Source organism: Rhipicephalus sanguineus, chromosome 8, assembly GCF_013339695.2.
Source record: "Rhipicephalus sanguineus isolate Rsan-2018 chromosome 8, BIME_Rsan_1.4, whole genome shotgun sequence".
Taxonomy (NCBI): domain Eukaryota; kingdom Metazoa; phylum Arthropoda; class Arachnida; order Ixodida; family Ixodidae; genus Rhipicephalus; species Rhipicephalus sanguineus.
The window spans coordinates 49,508,753-49,525,253 of NC_051183.1; the positions used below are offsets into that span (position 1 = coordinate 49,508,753).

The 16,501-nt window shown below is 44.1% G+C and overlaps 1 protein-coding gene across 1 annotated transcript in view; it reads left to right on the forward strand.

Moving 5' to 3' along the window:
- Positions 1-16,501, forward strand: part of LOC119401858 (gamma-tubulin complex component 2) — a gene marked incomplete in the record, with an annotated part of 48,142 nt that overhangs the window by 10,305 nt on the left and 21,336 nt on the right. Inside the window, 8 exon segments of the mRNA XM_049418229.1 lie at positions 257-332; positions 3,196-3,273; positions 5,131-5,339; positions 8,136-8,197; positions 12,219-12,261; positions 14,978-15,049; positions 15,680-15,741; positions 16,185-16,297. Of these exon segments, the coding sequence (XP_049274186.1) occupies positions 257-332; positions 3,196-3,273; positions 5,131-5,339; positions 8,136-8,197; positions 12,219-12,261; positions 14,978-15,049; positions 15,680-15,741; positions 16,185-16,297 (715 nt within the window).

Sequence of the window (16,501 nt, forward strand, 5' to 3'; positions counted from 1 at the left end):
TAAGCCGAACTAACGAAAGTACGATACCATTAAACAATGCATATTCTGGCTGGGACCAGGGAACACATCCGATTTTCGGAATTAACGAGCTGTTACTGTATATGTAATATGCTTAATTTGTTAACCTTACCAAATGCATTCATGTATAAGTGGTTTCCCTGCTGCCATGTGCTGTGGGACTCTATTATTCTTGTGTGTGAAATATGATGCAAGTTCTTACATCTTTTCTTACCATCACGCTCTCTTCAAGGGCGTCGACGCTATTTACATCCGGTCGCAACCGCTGCAGAGCGCTCATGCTGAGCGCACATTCACGATCGACGAATCGGCAGGCAAGTTGCTTTGCATTGCTAATGAGGTGGTACCCATAGAACTGGTTAATTAAGTAGTTCTAGTTAACGTAGGAGGCTCACGTATCTTAAATTGTAACTTGGTAACATCAGTTTGGGCTAGGTAGTTCTGCATAATTTAATGTAACCAGCATGGCTTCTTGGCTCAACATGTGTATCTCTTTCGCATGGGCATTTAAGCATTCCAATCGAGCCAATGCTGGTTGTTGTCAGAATTCCTAGTTTCTTTAATACCCATTTGTGCTGTTTACTTTATATCATGAGAAGTAAAGCTGCTTCATTCCAGGCACTGCTTCTTTACAATTGTGTGTACTGCACACGTGCCAACTTTGACATATTTTACATAAAATATCGAATTTTTAGAGCATGTTCATAGTAAATGTATAACAAAGTTTTTTTAGGGGAACTTTGGGCAAAAACGATTACAAAAGAGCAATTTCAAAACAGGTATAGCTTTTTGGATATGCTTCATTATCTAAAGGGAACTCTGAGGCTATTCTCGACGGGAGCTGCAAGCATGATTTTGCAGCCATCATGGAAATGATATGGCAGTGCGTGGATTTGCCTAAACTTTTTCCTTTTGTCTTCAGGTAGATTATTTTGTGGGGAACGATCAAGTTGAAAAGTTACATCGTAAATGCCACAACCTGCACAGAGACCAAATGTGCACAGAGGCAAAGTGGCTGTGTTTAGAAAACTGCGAGCACTTGAAATTTTAGTAGAAAGCTGTAATAAATCGTGTCACACGACCATTTGAAGCCAGAAGCGTAAACATTGTACGAATTCAAGCACTGTCACTCTTGTGAATGCTTAACAATTGCAGTGGGAAGATTTTTGCTCTGTTATCGTCATCCGCTTCATGAATGCTGGCCACTGAAATTTAGGTTACCCTTGCACCAATATTTGGTCTGAAGACTTAAAAATCGTAATGCCACATATTGTGATGCGCTACTTTTCCATATAAACAAATGGAGTAAAGTTGGTAATTAAAAAGTTAATTGAGAGAAGTTTTTGTTAATTACAGTCAACTGCCGATTTTTCGGACATGTTTGAAAATTTGGACGCTTTCGCGGCACCGTGACAAGCTCCATAAACGTCATTGTGTGAAAACGTCTGATAGTTTTGAAGCGACAACTCTTCAGTGTCCGATTTTTCGGACATTTTGCCCTAACTGCAGGTCTGAAATGAGGGGCGTAACCAGAAATTTTTTCGGGGTGTTCAACCATACTTTACATATATTCGTGCGTGTGTTTGTATGCGTGCGTGTATATATACGCAAGCAAAATTAAAATTTTCCGGGGGGGGGGGGGTTGAACCCCCCACCTCTTGGCTATGCCCCTGTGACTTAGCGCAGTTGTGAGCGTACTAAACGCGCCGTGCCACCATTAATGCTGCCTCTTTGTGTGAGACTGCTAAGTGCGCTGCACACACGCGTTGTTGCCTTCACAAATGAAAGCAGCTCATCATTGCCATGCCCGTTTTGCGGTCAGGAACTGAGTAAGCCTAGCGAACACTCACGGCAAACGTGTGCATACGGTACAGCAAGTGCCCCGGCAGTGACTCGTGCGTCAGCTGAGTTGGCAATGCGCTGAACACAACTAGTAACGATCGGCTCACGCGGCAGCAAATGCTGCTTGTCGGCAGAGATTTTCGTACATTAGTGCATTGGGGAAAGCAGGACAAGTCGCCCACTCTTCCGCCACAACCTTTGTGTTCTGCGTCGTTTCCAAACGCTCCATGCGAGAGAGCCGCAATTTTTTCCGCGCTTTGTCGGTATTGCAGTACTCGTCACGAGATGCTAATTTGCAATTGACACGTAGTTAAGCGGGGTTCATGGCAGGTACCAAATGCATTCACGAGAGCCTGGGTGCGCACCCAAATGCCAGTTACGTGTACTGGGATCCACTAAGCTGTTTTCGACGTGGCTGCGGTGATTTGACTGCTTGAGCGGAATGAAAAAAGCATGAATCCATTTTTTCCGGACAATTTCGCAGTCTCTAGGGAGTCTGAAAAATTGGACGTTGACTGTAGTCATTTTAAGATAGCTTTAGCAGCAACAAAGTATTTCCACCTCGACACAGTCGTTGTCTGTGAAGACAAGTGTTCTACTGTCACAGCACCTTTATATAAAAAAAAGAGAAAGATCTGCATTGTCTAAAAAACACCCTGTATGATTCCACCTGCAATGAGTATAGTAGCCCTGTGCAGGGATCTCCATTGTCATTCTCTGTGGCCATTTGTCATATCGTCGAGGTCGTTTCACATGACGGACACAAAACACTGTGATTTCTTAGCGGCGAATTCGCTCACAGCTAAAAAATGGCCTATCTCTCTCACCGCAACAGCGAGCGACAAACGTGTTCGAAATTGTTCACTCTATTCGTAGCGACAGAGCAATTTTTTAGCCAGGATCTATTGAAATTGTGCCGAGCCATCAAAATTGGGCCGACAAGTTTGTTTTGGTTATGGCCGCTGTTGCACACTTCGAAATGAATTTAGATTGAAAAGTATTTTTAAATGACAAAAAATGTTTTCTGTTCGCTACTGTTTATCAAAACTTAACACTATGATAACGTGCAAATTGTTAATTACATTTGAAAAATTATGCAGGGTCGGCCACAAAGAATGGCAGCAAGCAGCCTTCAGCGCCGTGCCAGTCGCAGAGCAAAAATCGTAGCCCATGTGAAACAAAAAGCGCCATTAGCGGTGGTTGCGAATAGAGCGAACTGAATAATTTTTTTTCGTTGCATTCGCAGCGTGTGAAACAGTCTTCACATTCATAGTGTTCCTACCAGAGGACTCAAATTCATCTCATCTTCTCTTTTTTTTATTGTTTTCGTTGCAGACCCTTCCTTGAAAGAAATGGTGAAGAAGATTCTGCCTCTCTGTAGCTACCACTCAACAGTGGTCCGATTCATTGAAGGTGAGAATCGCTCGAGTCTCGCGTTGCTCCGCATGCGGAAAAGTGCATTAGGCGTGAAGTCTGTGCTCATCTGTAAATACAGTTTGTGAAGAAGTGCTGTAGATCTCTTGTAATCTGTAGCATTGCTTCCGAAGAATAGTGACATTGGGGACATTCAGGCAATGTTGACAGGCTTTGCCGCACGAGTAGTTTACCACTTCAGCAATACTTAAACGACCACCCTTCTTATCAAGCTTGCCAATCCAGAAGAGACACAAAAATGAAAAGGAGAAGTGGTGGCGTACATTTTAAAAGTTCTACACCAGCTTACTATGATGTCAAAATAAACAGAGGGCTCACTTCAGTAGGTTGGTATAGCTTGCCAAACAGAAGCAATCAGACTTCTTCATAGCGAAGTTGCATCCGAACAAGATTAACTTTGTTCTATCTGAAAATTTGTTATAAATGTATACAGTAAAAGCTCGTTAATTCGGATTTCACGGAACCGGAAAAAATGTCTGAATTAACCGAATGCCGAATTAACGAATGAACAGGAAAAACAACATTAAAATCAAGTTGGAGAAGCATACCTTTATTTGCTGAAGTATTTTGTAATGTTCGTCTGCGTTTTCACGCAGATTCCGGCTTACAATTTTTCTTAACTTTTCCAAATGGCCAACAGCACGCAAACTGTCGGAAGTGCTCAGGCAAACGCCCTCTAATATCAAAAGCGCCTCCGAGACTTCCCGTGAGGTGCGATGAGGTCGCGACATCATTAATAATTTCTTGATCGGGCAGGAGACCAGTCGTGGCGACACAATCATCAATCGCGATGTAGTCCTGAAGGGTCATATCTGTGGGAAGGACAGCATCGAAGGTCGGGCAGTCACCGTCGGTGGACTCGGCTGACACCTCGTCGATGCCACCGTCGGCTACTGCCGCATGCTCGCGCCTCACATGTAAACACGGTCACAACGGGAAAGAACCCCGCAAGAAGAGACGGTGCCGACTACAGCCGACACAACACAAGGGAAAATGGCGTCGGAGGTGCAGTGGAGCTATAGTGGAGCGAAGAAAGAAGACGCCGACGTTCGGTGACGCTGCGATCGCCCCCACTAGTTGATGACGATGGCGATGTCACTCAAGTTTCGGTTTCGCCCCAGTGGTGCCAGCGCTGCTTTACCACACATTTGTGTAGCGGCAGCCGTCAGAATTTGTCCGAATTAAGCGGTGCGGAGCCCAATTCTGACGAATTAACGAAGGTTTGGTCCCATAGATTAACATGCACTTTGGCCGGGACCAATAGAGCCGTCCGAATTTCCGAATTAACGGGTGTCGAATTAACGAGCTTTTACTGTATTCATAACTCAATTGATGGCGAGACTTCATTTACTTTGTTATAACCAATAATTCGTTATATCCATAATCACTGTAACGAGGTTTCATAGTTTGAGCCACACCCAGTTGGTCAATACTATACGCATTTCCTGCCGGACATGCGCAACCCCCCTTCCAACTCCTATCTCGATGCGCCTTTCATGCAACCGAGACGGCTGGCTCGTTTTATCTCTGCTCGAATGGCATTCTTCAGCAGCACTCATACATTTTCGCTTGCACATATAACAGGAAGCACAGGGCGATGTTATCACCTGGACCTTAAACAGAGCATGGTAGTGGCGTCAATGGCAAAGATGCGTCCAGACTGTCCATATAATTGCTGTTGCAATAAAGTGCCTTACAATTGAGTAAATGTGGCAAACCATATTCTTTGTATTGGACTGTGTTTTTGGATTGTGGAAACATAGGATTTTAATCAGTCTTTGAACTGCCGTACTGTGGTTAAACTCTAAAAAAATGCAACGTATCTTCCCCCATCAGAGAAGCAAGAACGTGGCCAAGGGATGGTGAACCAGGCTCTGGCAGCATCCATGCGCGACCTGCTGGAGGACTACACCATCCTGGTCACACAGCTGGAGCACAAGCTAGTCAACCAGGGGTCGTTGACCCTGCCCAAGTGCTGGTTCTACGTCCAACCTTCCTTGGCATACATGGCAGTACTGGCCACGTGCGCACAGGCCATCTGGGAGGTGGGTGTTTCATGCCTTTGCGTCTTTTTAAATGCGGGTTTTAAATGTGGCAGATTTCAGTGGCGGCGCCATCATAATTTGCGAAAAATTTGGCACCAGCAAAAGTGTACAGGAATAGGCCTTCGAAGGTGCATTGATCACATCCTTATTTGTATGCGCTGTTTTCCAATAACTGATGCTTTCTCGATCGCAGGCTTGTTGGCGATCGGCTGTTTGTTACATGGAAATCTGATCTTTTAACGAGGTCACTCGTCATTTCACATTGCCACATTGCATTCTTGCCTTTCATGGTTGCATTTCATTGTTTCACGCATGACCGTCGTTGCTGCCTGTAGCAACTGAAGTGTTGCACGGGGGTGAAGGTCCAATTCCCGGCATGGAGGAAGGGAAAAGTTACGAGGGAGCATTGCGCAATAGCATAGAAAGAAAAACAGTAGACCAGACACACACACACCAAGCTGCACTTGCCCCCATTTTCTTGATAGGGGTAGGGCTCCTACTTTTAAAATGCGAAACATTTCTTCGCGAACTTCTGCGACTTTTTTAGTGCATTTCTTAGCGAACTTAGCGAATTTCTGGGAATCTATCTTGCTGCCTACGACTTTGTGCTCTCCTGGCCGTTTTGTTAATGGGATGTATACCAAAAATGGTATGGCATAACATGACTGTATGACGAACATAAATGACAGGTCATACCATGAAAATCATGACCTGCATGTCATGAATGGCATGATTTACATGCCACGGTGTTGGTGTTGGTGCTGTTGCGGTCGTTTCGTTAACTTTATATGTACCAAGATTGGTATGGCATGACAAGAGTCTATGACAAACATAATTGACAGTTCCTGTTGTGCAAGTGACACGCATGTCATGTACAGCATGATTTACATGACATTGTCTCAAGGCGCTCGTGGCCATTTAATAAAGGGATATATACCAAAATTGGTACATCGAGACATTTCTGTATGGTGAACATAAATGGCAGGTGGTAACATGAAAATCGTGACATGCATGTCATGTATGCCATGACATACATGCCCCACTCATAGTGTGCTTTCGGCCGTTTCGCTATCTTGACATGTGCCAAATTTTGTATTGCATGACGTGACTGTATGAACGTAAACCTGGGTGGTAATATGAAAATCATGACATGCATGTTGTGTAGGGCATGATTTACATGCCATGCTCATGGTGCTCTCGCGGCTGGTTCGCTAGCTTGATATACACCAAAATTATTATTTCGTGACGTGACTGAATGACGAACATAAATGACAGTTGGTAACATGAAAATCATGACATGCATGCCTTGTAGGGCTTGATTTACATGCCACGCTCATGGTCTGCTCGTGGCCGTTTCGCTAGCTTGACATACACCAATATATTGGTGTTGCGTGACACGACTGTACGTTGAACACTAATGGCAGGTGGTGACATGACAATCATGACATGCATTTCATGTACAGCATGATTTACATGCCATGCTCATAGTGCGCTCGTGGCCGTTTCTTTAGCTTGATATGCACTAAAACTGGTATTGCGTGACGCGAGTATGACGAACATAAATGACAGGTACTAACACACAAATTATGACATGCATGTCATGTACGGCATGATTTACATGACTGTCTTGGTGCGCTTCCGGCCGTTTTGTTAACTGAATATACACCAAAATTGGTATGGCATGACACGAGTGCATGACGAACATAAATGAGGTCATGCATTGTATATACCAGAATATACGTTTCATTATATAAAAGATTGTACATGCGTGCAGGCATGACAAACATGAGATATACAGTGAACTAGATGTCCTGACATGAATGACTTTATTTTCCTCAGAGGAACAAGGTGATATATGCAGCTCTCTGCTGGCTGCTTCGCATCACGTTGATTCCCACAGTGTGTGGGATCTGCCAGATTTTAACGCGATAGCGTTAAAGAGCTCGTATCGCAGAAATTGCGCTGTCGGCGTCGGGGCCGTTGGTTGTGAGCGAAAAATCATCATCATGTCCGTGACAGAAAAATCGAAAAAGCTGCAAATAAAATAAATAATAAAAATGCTGGGTCCGAATGAGAATCGAACCCAGGCCGTCTGCGTGGCAAGCAGGCGTTCTACCACACAGCCACGCCTCTGCTTGGAGCTGCACTGAAAGTAACTTTCGTGCTTCCCAAAAATACGCGTCCTGTATACAGGTGTCACAGTACGAGATGTAATATCGCAGTAATATTGCGTGGTACAAGCTTACATTACCATCGGGTGTCACACCATGTCAATATCATAACGACTTGATGGTTTAAAGACAGCCACCCATTACAAAAGGCACACACATTACTGCGCGTATTCCCTTAAGACCACGTAGTGGGTGCATCGCAGCTTCGAAAAAGGTTCTCGCGCATAATTGCACCTGGTTTAAAGCATGCTACCCATTACGTGAGGCACACACCTTAGTGCGCGCATTCTGTTAAACACTCGTAGTGCTCAAAGTGCGCACTAGGGGCAGGATATCGCTATCGCGTTCAACTCTTAAAGGCGAAGCTTAAGCGTCCCCCAATTTTTTTAGTCACACGCATTTGGATGACATTTTCAGGAGCTAAACGTATTCTTGCTATCTGAATTATCTTTGCAGAGTTTGCAAATTTGGGGCCCCTGAGTTGCCAGACTTGCCTAACTTGCTTTGCCAAATTGGCTTGTTTTGATGGCTTGTTGTGGGACTGATAGCTTGTTGTGTTTATTTATTAGGGAGGGACAGGTACCATGCGCTTACCCTCGACATATTACATTTCACACCTTTTCAGGGGAAGTGTTATGGAGGCAAGACACTGGGCGCCTTGCACAAGCGAGCCACATCACTAACTGGGTGAGCCACGTGTTTTCTTTGTTTTTCGAATTTTCCTCAACCCAAAGCCGTTCTAGAGGAAGCAATATCTTGAAGTAGACATTTTAAGAGGGAACTGTGTATTACTGATTGTATGCTTCCCACATAACACATTCAGCAGTTGCAAATTTTTTTTTTGACATACTGTTGCAATGTTAAAATATTTTCTGAAAATAATATGCCATTCAGTGCAATTATCAGTGATTCCACTCCTGCGCCAACTGCGCCAAAGTGCGCCAAATTGTATTTACTGCGCCATCCTGATAATATCGACGAAAATTGCGCCAAACTGCGCCAAAGTCTCGGATTTGTGGGCGTCTATCACCGGCAGTCGCACGGCCAGCGCGTCAGCACATGTGCAGCTTTACCGTGGGGCTGCGAAAGTCGCAACCATGGACCAAGAATTATTCCGCTGAATAAATAGCGCTCGCGCGTGCGTCCCGAGTAAGCCACGATGCCATGCACGGTGCCGACACAGCTTCTGTTCTGCAAGTCGGCTCGACGGCAAAACGCGCTCTCCGCAGAGGCTCGTGACGTTTAGGCCTATTGGTAGTGAGAAAGTATGACGGCGATTCATCGGCGGACATCGTCTGTTCTAGAAACGCTGCTGAGAGCTTGTTTCAAGCGTCGCACGGCGCGTAAGGAAAGCAATGTTCCGTAATAACTACAGTAAAAGCTCGTTAATTCGGATTTCACGGGACCGGAAAAAATGTCCGAATTAACCGAATGCCGAATTAACGAATGAACGGGAAAAGCAACATTAAAATCAAGTTGGAGAAGCATACCTTTATTTGCTGAAGTATTTTGTAATGGTCGTCTGCGTTTTCGCGCAGATTCCGGCTGACATTACAATTTTTCTTAACTCTTCCAAATGGCCAACAGCACGCAAACTGTCAGAAGTGCTCAGGCAAACGTCCTCTAATATCAAAAGAGCCTCCGAGACTTCCCGTGAGGTGCGATGAGTTCGCGACATCATTAATAATTTCTTGATCGGGCAGGAGACCAGTCGTGGCGACACAATCATCAATCGCGATGTAGTCCTGAAGGGTCATATCTGAGGGAAGGACAGCATCGAAGGTAGGGCAGCCATCGTCAGCTACTGCCGCATGCTCGGGCCTCACATGTAAACACTGCCACAACGGGGAAAGAAAGAGAACTCCGCAAGAAGAGACGGTGCCGACGCAACACAAGGGAAAATGGCGTCGGAGGCGAGCGAAGAAAGAAGACGCCGACGTTCGGTGACGCTGCGATCGCCCCCACTAGTTGATGACGATAGCGATGGCACTGAGGTTTCGGTTTCGCTCCAGTGGTGCCAGCGCTGCCTTACCACACTTTTGTGTAGCGGCAGCCGTCAACATTTGTCCGAATTAAGCGGTGCGGTGTCCAATTCTGACGAATTAACGAAGGTTTGGCCCCATAGATTAACATGCACTTCGGCCGGGACCAATAGAGCCGTCCGAATTATCCGAATTTCCGAATTAACGGGTGTCGAATTAACGAGCTTTTACTGTACATGTGTGCTGCTAAAATGTCTGTCGCTTCTGTTTCCGGACATCGCGGAATGAAATCTGGGATCGCTAGCAGTAGATATATGGGACAATATCGAATTTTCCTTGCTTCACATCTATGGAAGAGCACGCGAACGGTGGAAACGCGTTCACATGCACTTTTCCTCAGATATACTTTATCCATGGATTTTCATTCGTAAGAGCTTTTTTGTAATTGCTTATACCAGCACGTCCGAGTTTGTAATCACTCTGCGGTAAATACCCCCTAAAAGGCCCTGCCCTTTTGAGCTCACGTGCTAGGGTTCCAATTCGAATTTTTTGCTTGCTTTTTAAAAATGTCATCTCATTAATAAAAGCGTATCTCCTGGTCGGAGCAGCCGCAAATGCGCAGCTGTCAGTAGCGGGCCCGTCGCTGCCGGTCCACAGTGAAGCGGCTACCCCATGTTGCACGTCCGCCCCTCGCTTTCGGGGGTCAATAGCTAACGGTTAAAAAAAACTCTGTTTCGCTTAAGAGCGAAGCAATGAATGCGATACAAACAAATTGTATTGTGAAACGAAGTAAGATTAGCAGCTAACTTTTGGATCCGATCTCGCGTAACTCAACAAAACACTGGTTCAAGGAAATATGGTCGCTCCATGAAGCGAAGCGTTTTCTTGCTCTGAGTTCTCTAAACACGAAGTAAGCGTTGAGAGCACAGCAAGTTTACGAGTCGTCTCCTGATGCCTTGAGATAGCGCGCGCGCAGGCGACTGTGCCCTTCGAAAGATGCTGTCCCCCCCCCCCCTTTTCCGCTCCCCTGGCGTCTTTATACAGAAAATTACGGCAATGGCGACGGTAAAAATCCGCGGAGAGTGTTCATATAATTGTTATCACTATAAATATTTAAAAAAAGCTGAGCCATTTCACTCTGTCAAGTTTGGTTGTAAGGCCAGGTTGTTAACGTTCAATACGCAATATTAATGCGAAAGCCTCAGATGCTTTAACAAACACGAAAATTGACCGTCGGCGGCGTCAGTCGATTGATGCGAAAAATAATCATGTGATAGCGTCATCATCACGTCATAGATCGTCAAAACTTGTGACGACGCCATCATATGCACATCGTCGCTTTACACTGCCTCCATAATCGGTGCGCCGATCATGGAGCTAGCGCAAAACCAGGAGAGGCGCAGAAAGCTTGCAGACAAGGAGGGGGAGGATTAACCCGTCGATCGAGAAGAAAAAGAACCTGGCTTTCGCTTCGGAGTTTTCTTAGGGGAATGCATTAGGGTTAGTTTGGCTCTTTGTCATTGAGGCACTGCTGTACATCACGGTGTTTGTCTACAATGTCTGCTGATAACCACATAGATGTATTAAGATTGTTATTTCATAAAGTGCAATTTGATTGATCTGGTATTCTGTTTATTTGCTAGTGTCGAAAATAATCGCCGAAGAGATTCGTCCAGAACACTCAACTGCATGAGCCCTTTTTTTTGTGAGTGAAATATGGAGTTCTCCTGAGATGATTTTTTCCATGAGATTTGCAATGAATCGGAATATTTCTGGCCTTCATAAGAGCCTCATAGTCATATTCCGGTGCTTGAATGTTGTTGCAATATGCTTCTGTAGTGCACTCCACGATGTAAAATTCGCTGCTCCAGAGTGCTCCCAGATGCAAAATTATCTGCTCCAAAGTGCTCCAAGATGAAAATTTTTGCTGCTCCAAAGTGCTCCAAAACGGATATTTTGCTGCTCCAAAAAGTGCTCCAAATCAGAAGTCCTCAGTAGCATCACTGAATTATTCAATGCCTTACAATTCTGTGAGAGGCCAATCCTGCTAGACGATTCTAAATGCCTTGAGGTTAATTCTTTTGTGACATCTGGTTGCCACAGTGAGAAAAAATTCGATTACTTTCTCAATGTACCCACTGTAGTAGTTTTGTCCCTACGGCTTTTATGCTGATGAACTTCAGGTCGGAGGGTCAGACACACGAGTGGCAGCTGTGTTTCTAGAGGCAAAATGCTATAACACATGTGTACTCAAATTTATGCACACCTTAAAGAGCCCTTCGGGGTCACAATTATTCGGAGTCGCATACCCGTCGTACCGTAATTGTATCTTCGTTTTGGCATGTAAAACTCCGACATCTACGGTAACCAGCTTTTAATGCCAATGAAAGTTAATTTGGCTGAGTTGCAGTGAACAGAACTTCGAGTGTGTCACAAAAAAAAAAAAACAATAATAAACCCTCGCACATGTATGTATCAGAGAACCTCATGCGTCTGGCATGTATATGAGAGTATTGATACGAACATTGGTCATATCGTGTTAAGGGCGCTGGAGAGTGTGCAGTTCGAAAGGCTGAATCTGATCAATAGAATGGCTTATTTGCTAGCTAGTGCCCAACTAGCAAAATACAACAGCCGGCTTAAAAGTGACCTTTTAATCCTCAAAATAGTGGCTGACTCGGTCTCGCAAGCTGACTTTCAGTGATGTCTTTCTCATTTACACGCAGTGACACCAGGGCCAAGGACATCTGCCTCTTTCTTGCAAAAGCGGTGAGTGAATCCATCTTCATGTTGCCACACGCACTTCTTTTTCTATTTTCATGTAACCGACCCGTTACACTAATCACTGCCTTGCGTGTGCCGCGCCGGAATTTTTTAACATTCCCGATTATTTTAGATTGTTCTGATAAGCTTGAGCATGCAACGTGAACAGGAGAGTTTATTCTGGAAATAACATGGTAGTGATGCAGAACTATCAATGGTACTATCCATACTATCGATAGTTCAGTCACTGTTGAACTCTCGATGGTAAAAAAAAAAACTACTGATAGCGCTATCGATGATAAATTTGATAGTACTGCCGATAGTATAAAATGAACTGCGCAAACTCATTGCTGTATAAACTTGGTTCCCCAAGTGTGTGGTGGCTGAAGGGCAAGAAAGTTCACATGCTTGTGCACTTTCACTAGGATTCTTGGCTGACATATGACATTTAAGCTGAAATATTCAGGTGTACAGGAAGTGAGATTGTTACATTTGACGGTACTGTGTGGCTTCACATTTATATTGCATTTTGTGATTGCAAAATAAAAATATCGTGAACTAGGTTTGTTAACTTTTTAATGCCTGAAATATGAAAGCGCCGAAGAAAAAAGTTAGTTTTTCATTTTTCAGCTTTAAATACCAACCTTAACTTAAATCAGCAGTTGTATTATCCAAAATGCAACTTTAATGCATACTTTTAGGTATGTCGCGAATTCGTGACAACCGGCACTTAAGCCAATAGTAACTCAATATGTTCAATGCAACGCAAGTATGGCATCGCCGCATCATTGAAGCGGCTCTGTTTAGGGCGATGTAACTTGGCATCGTCATTGTTGTTAAATGCAAGTTTGACTTTATTGCCCCTTACCAATCACGTGGCATCATTTCGGCCACCGTGTGGACCCTAGACTCCGCCACCCAGTATAGCCGACTTCTTGGCAGTCGACAGAATGACATGAAGGTGACGGCACCGAGAAATAGATCTAGCTCGCCACGAGACAGAGCCAGACCTTTGTTCGGATTTTTCTGCGTCGCAAACAGATTGCTCTGCTGAACGATGTGATCCATGAAGGTGTCATAAAAAATTTCTTGAAATATTCAGTAGGAGCTCGGACAGTCTCACATTGAGGAATAGCGGTTTTCCAGTTTGACATTTCCCGCTGTTCTTGACAGTCCTTCTTTTCCATCGCACTGCATGTTTTAGAGAGGAACTAGCTTAGTTCGCCTACCACATCTTCGTCTTCATCCTCACTGCTCGATGAAGACACTCGAGCTTGTGCATGAGGATCGGGATCGACATCGTCGTCTTCGCTGTCACTGAGACAGCTGTGGTCACTTTTATCTTCAGGTGGCAAGCGCGTGGGAAGCCTTTTTTTCCCACAAAATGAGCGGAAGTCTATCATGAACTTGTCCTACCGGCAGTCGTCACTGACTGACTCAAATGCCGGATGTTGCGAATTCGCGACATACCACAGAAGAGAGGATCGCGCTGGAAATAACGTACTTCAAAACAACGTGACATGTCTTGTGCAACCTTTTGTATGAGTGCACACCGAAAAAATTTTATACGAGATGGAACTGACGTCCCTCGCGCAGAAAACAACGAAGAAGTGAGAGCTGTTGCACGTGCTTCGCGCTCTCCGGAAAATGATACACAACACTGGGCTCCAGCTTGTAATACCTTACATGCGATGGCGCTAGATGTCTCGTGCTGAAAGCTACGTTCGTCGCAAATACGTGACAGCCACCATTGAAGGCAGCAATGCGTTTCGTGTGTTACTTGGTCGGCGTCTTTCGGTATGTCGCGAATTCGCGACAACCGGCAGTAAAGGGTTAATTGCAAGGTTTAAGTGGTTACTTCCGAATATGAATTTATTGATGGACATATTTCTGCATTTTCATTGCTGCAATTTTTATTTTGCCAAAAAATTGCTCTTAAATTGTGTGAACTGGGCATTGCTGATAGTAGGCTATTGCAAATGCTTTTTGGCAATATCACCGGCCAGCAGCAGCATAATTATTCACAGCACTATTGATAGTAATGTTGGCAGTCATACTACCGACGGCACTATTGATTGCACTATCGATAACACTATCGATAGTTTGTCGATAGTAGTACTACCGATGGCTTCTTTACATTTTCGATAGTTCAAAAAAGACTGTCGATGCTATCGATAGTCAATTTGCCGATAGTAACACGGCCACCAAAATTAAGGTTCGAATCTTTGATGCCTCATGTATAAATTGCCAACGCGCTTTACCACTGACCAGATTATTCGACGACTGATGACTGTGATTGCCGCTATCAGTGTACAGCCTGTATTGTGTGTACTTTCACTTTTCATTTCCTGGGCACAAATTCGCTGAATAAATAGTTTCGTCTTTAACAGCGCCACTGTTTCCTTCTTAACCATCACGACCATGCGACAATACCTTATCAGTATAATAGAACACCTTACTTGCAAGATGTGCCTTGAGTAAATTGAGTTAGGCAGACACGAAAGGTGAGGAATGCACGGATTCGACAGTTTGAATGTGTCAAATGAGCATAATTGTTGCAAACTTCTCAAAGGACACTAATAAAATGTCAGTTTTTTTTTTTTTTTTTTGTGAGGTTATCCAATCCTCTAATTGTATGTGTGTGGAGTTTTGGATACTGTGTCTTGGTTTGCTATCATGGTACAGTGCAACTTGCTGTTTTTTTTTTCTTCTTTACTCTCAGGCATCTGTACCATATTTCAACATGCTGGAGAGCTGGGTGTACAGGGGGCGCATCAACGACCCATTCAAGGAGGTTGGTATTTTTTTCTGCTTACTTGCTTTTGTGTTTTTCTTTTTTCTGTTTAGCTAAAACTATTTTTACTCCCGATTGAACTAGTTTTCATTCTAGATTGAAACAACGCAAACAACAAAGTTAGATGGAAACAGCAAGTACTTCATTAAGAATGCTGGTGATAGCTGGGTCAAATGTCCTTCAGTTTCATTATCGCGAAGCAAAATCAGTTTCTTGGAGGCAGGGTGGTTAAAGTCTTGGTTCTTGCATCTTTCTAGGTATTTTCTGACGTGTTATTCTTATGTACTGCGTTTTTGCACTCTTGCACGATGTGAAATTTGTTAGTCAACCATTTTCTTCCTGTTTTTTGTTTTTGAAATTCGCAATACTGTTACTATGTTGTGGCAACTGCGCAGTTGGCTTGAGTTTGCCTTCCTTTTATCTATTCTCCCAATAAACCTTCCAGTTGCGATTAAGCTCTTGTCGTGGCCATCTAACTCCATGTTTGTTGTTCGCACTGCTTCAATCTAAAATGGAACTGCACAAACTAGCTCACTTGTCGATATTGCTACGTTAACTCGTTTTAGTCTGTGTTGCTGAGCAAAGAGAATGTCATGCTGAATTTATCTCCTTTATCTCTCCTGCACTCAGTTTCTGGTGGGAGACAAGGTCCAGGTGAAGAAGGAAGACATGTCCATCGACAATACCGACAAGTATCCTTGCACCATTGCCTTCATTCTCTCTTGTCACTGTTCCTTGATCTAAGTGGTGCCAAGTTTTAAGTGGTTATGTTATGTTTTAAAATTTACTATACTTAGGGCAGCCCATAAAAGCCTGTATAACAAGCTCTTAAACATAAAGAACAATCAAGTAGAAGGCAAAATGTACACTTGACTTTGGCATGCGGCATTGCGGCAGTGCGAATTTTTTTTGTATAGGTGGTTTCACAGCATGGCAGCCCCACACTGCTGTGAAACCATCTTTACATGTGGTCAAGTATAAATTTATTCGTTTATTTCGAATACTTTGAAATTTAGAATAATTTAAATTTGTGTCAAAACGAATTCAAACACTGTAATGTTCGTTCAAGTATTCGAGCTCTTGAATATTTGCCCATGCCTACTGTTCAGTTTTCTTGACCGGTACGTTGCGACAGCTACTGGAACAGCCGGTATGCTCTGCGGCCCGAGATGACACCCGGCTTCCTGAGGCCGCTGCAGGATCGGATCCTCACGACGGGCAAATACCAGAACGTCATCCTACAATGTGGTAAGTTCTGGTTGGCGAGAAAAACAGTGAACGTATCTTGTCTCGCTTACATGCCCTGCTGTACTTTTCTTTCCTGCAGCCTTCGAGCTGCACGCTTACGTTCATGGGCCCACCACAGTAGCTCTGGAGCTGAGATGTTGTGCTGTTTTCGTGGCTGTGTTTTTATAGGGGACAAAAGGCACAAACATCTTTATACTTTGATTT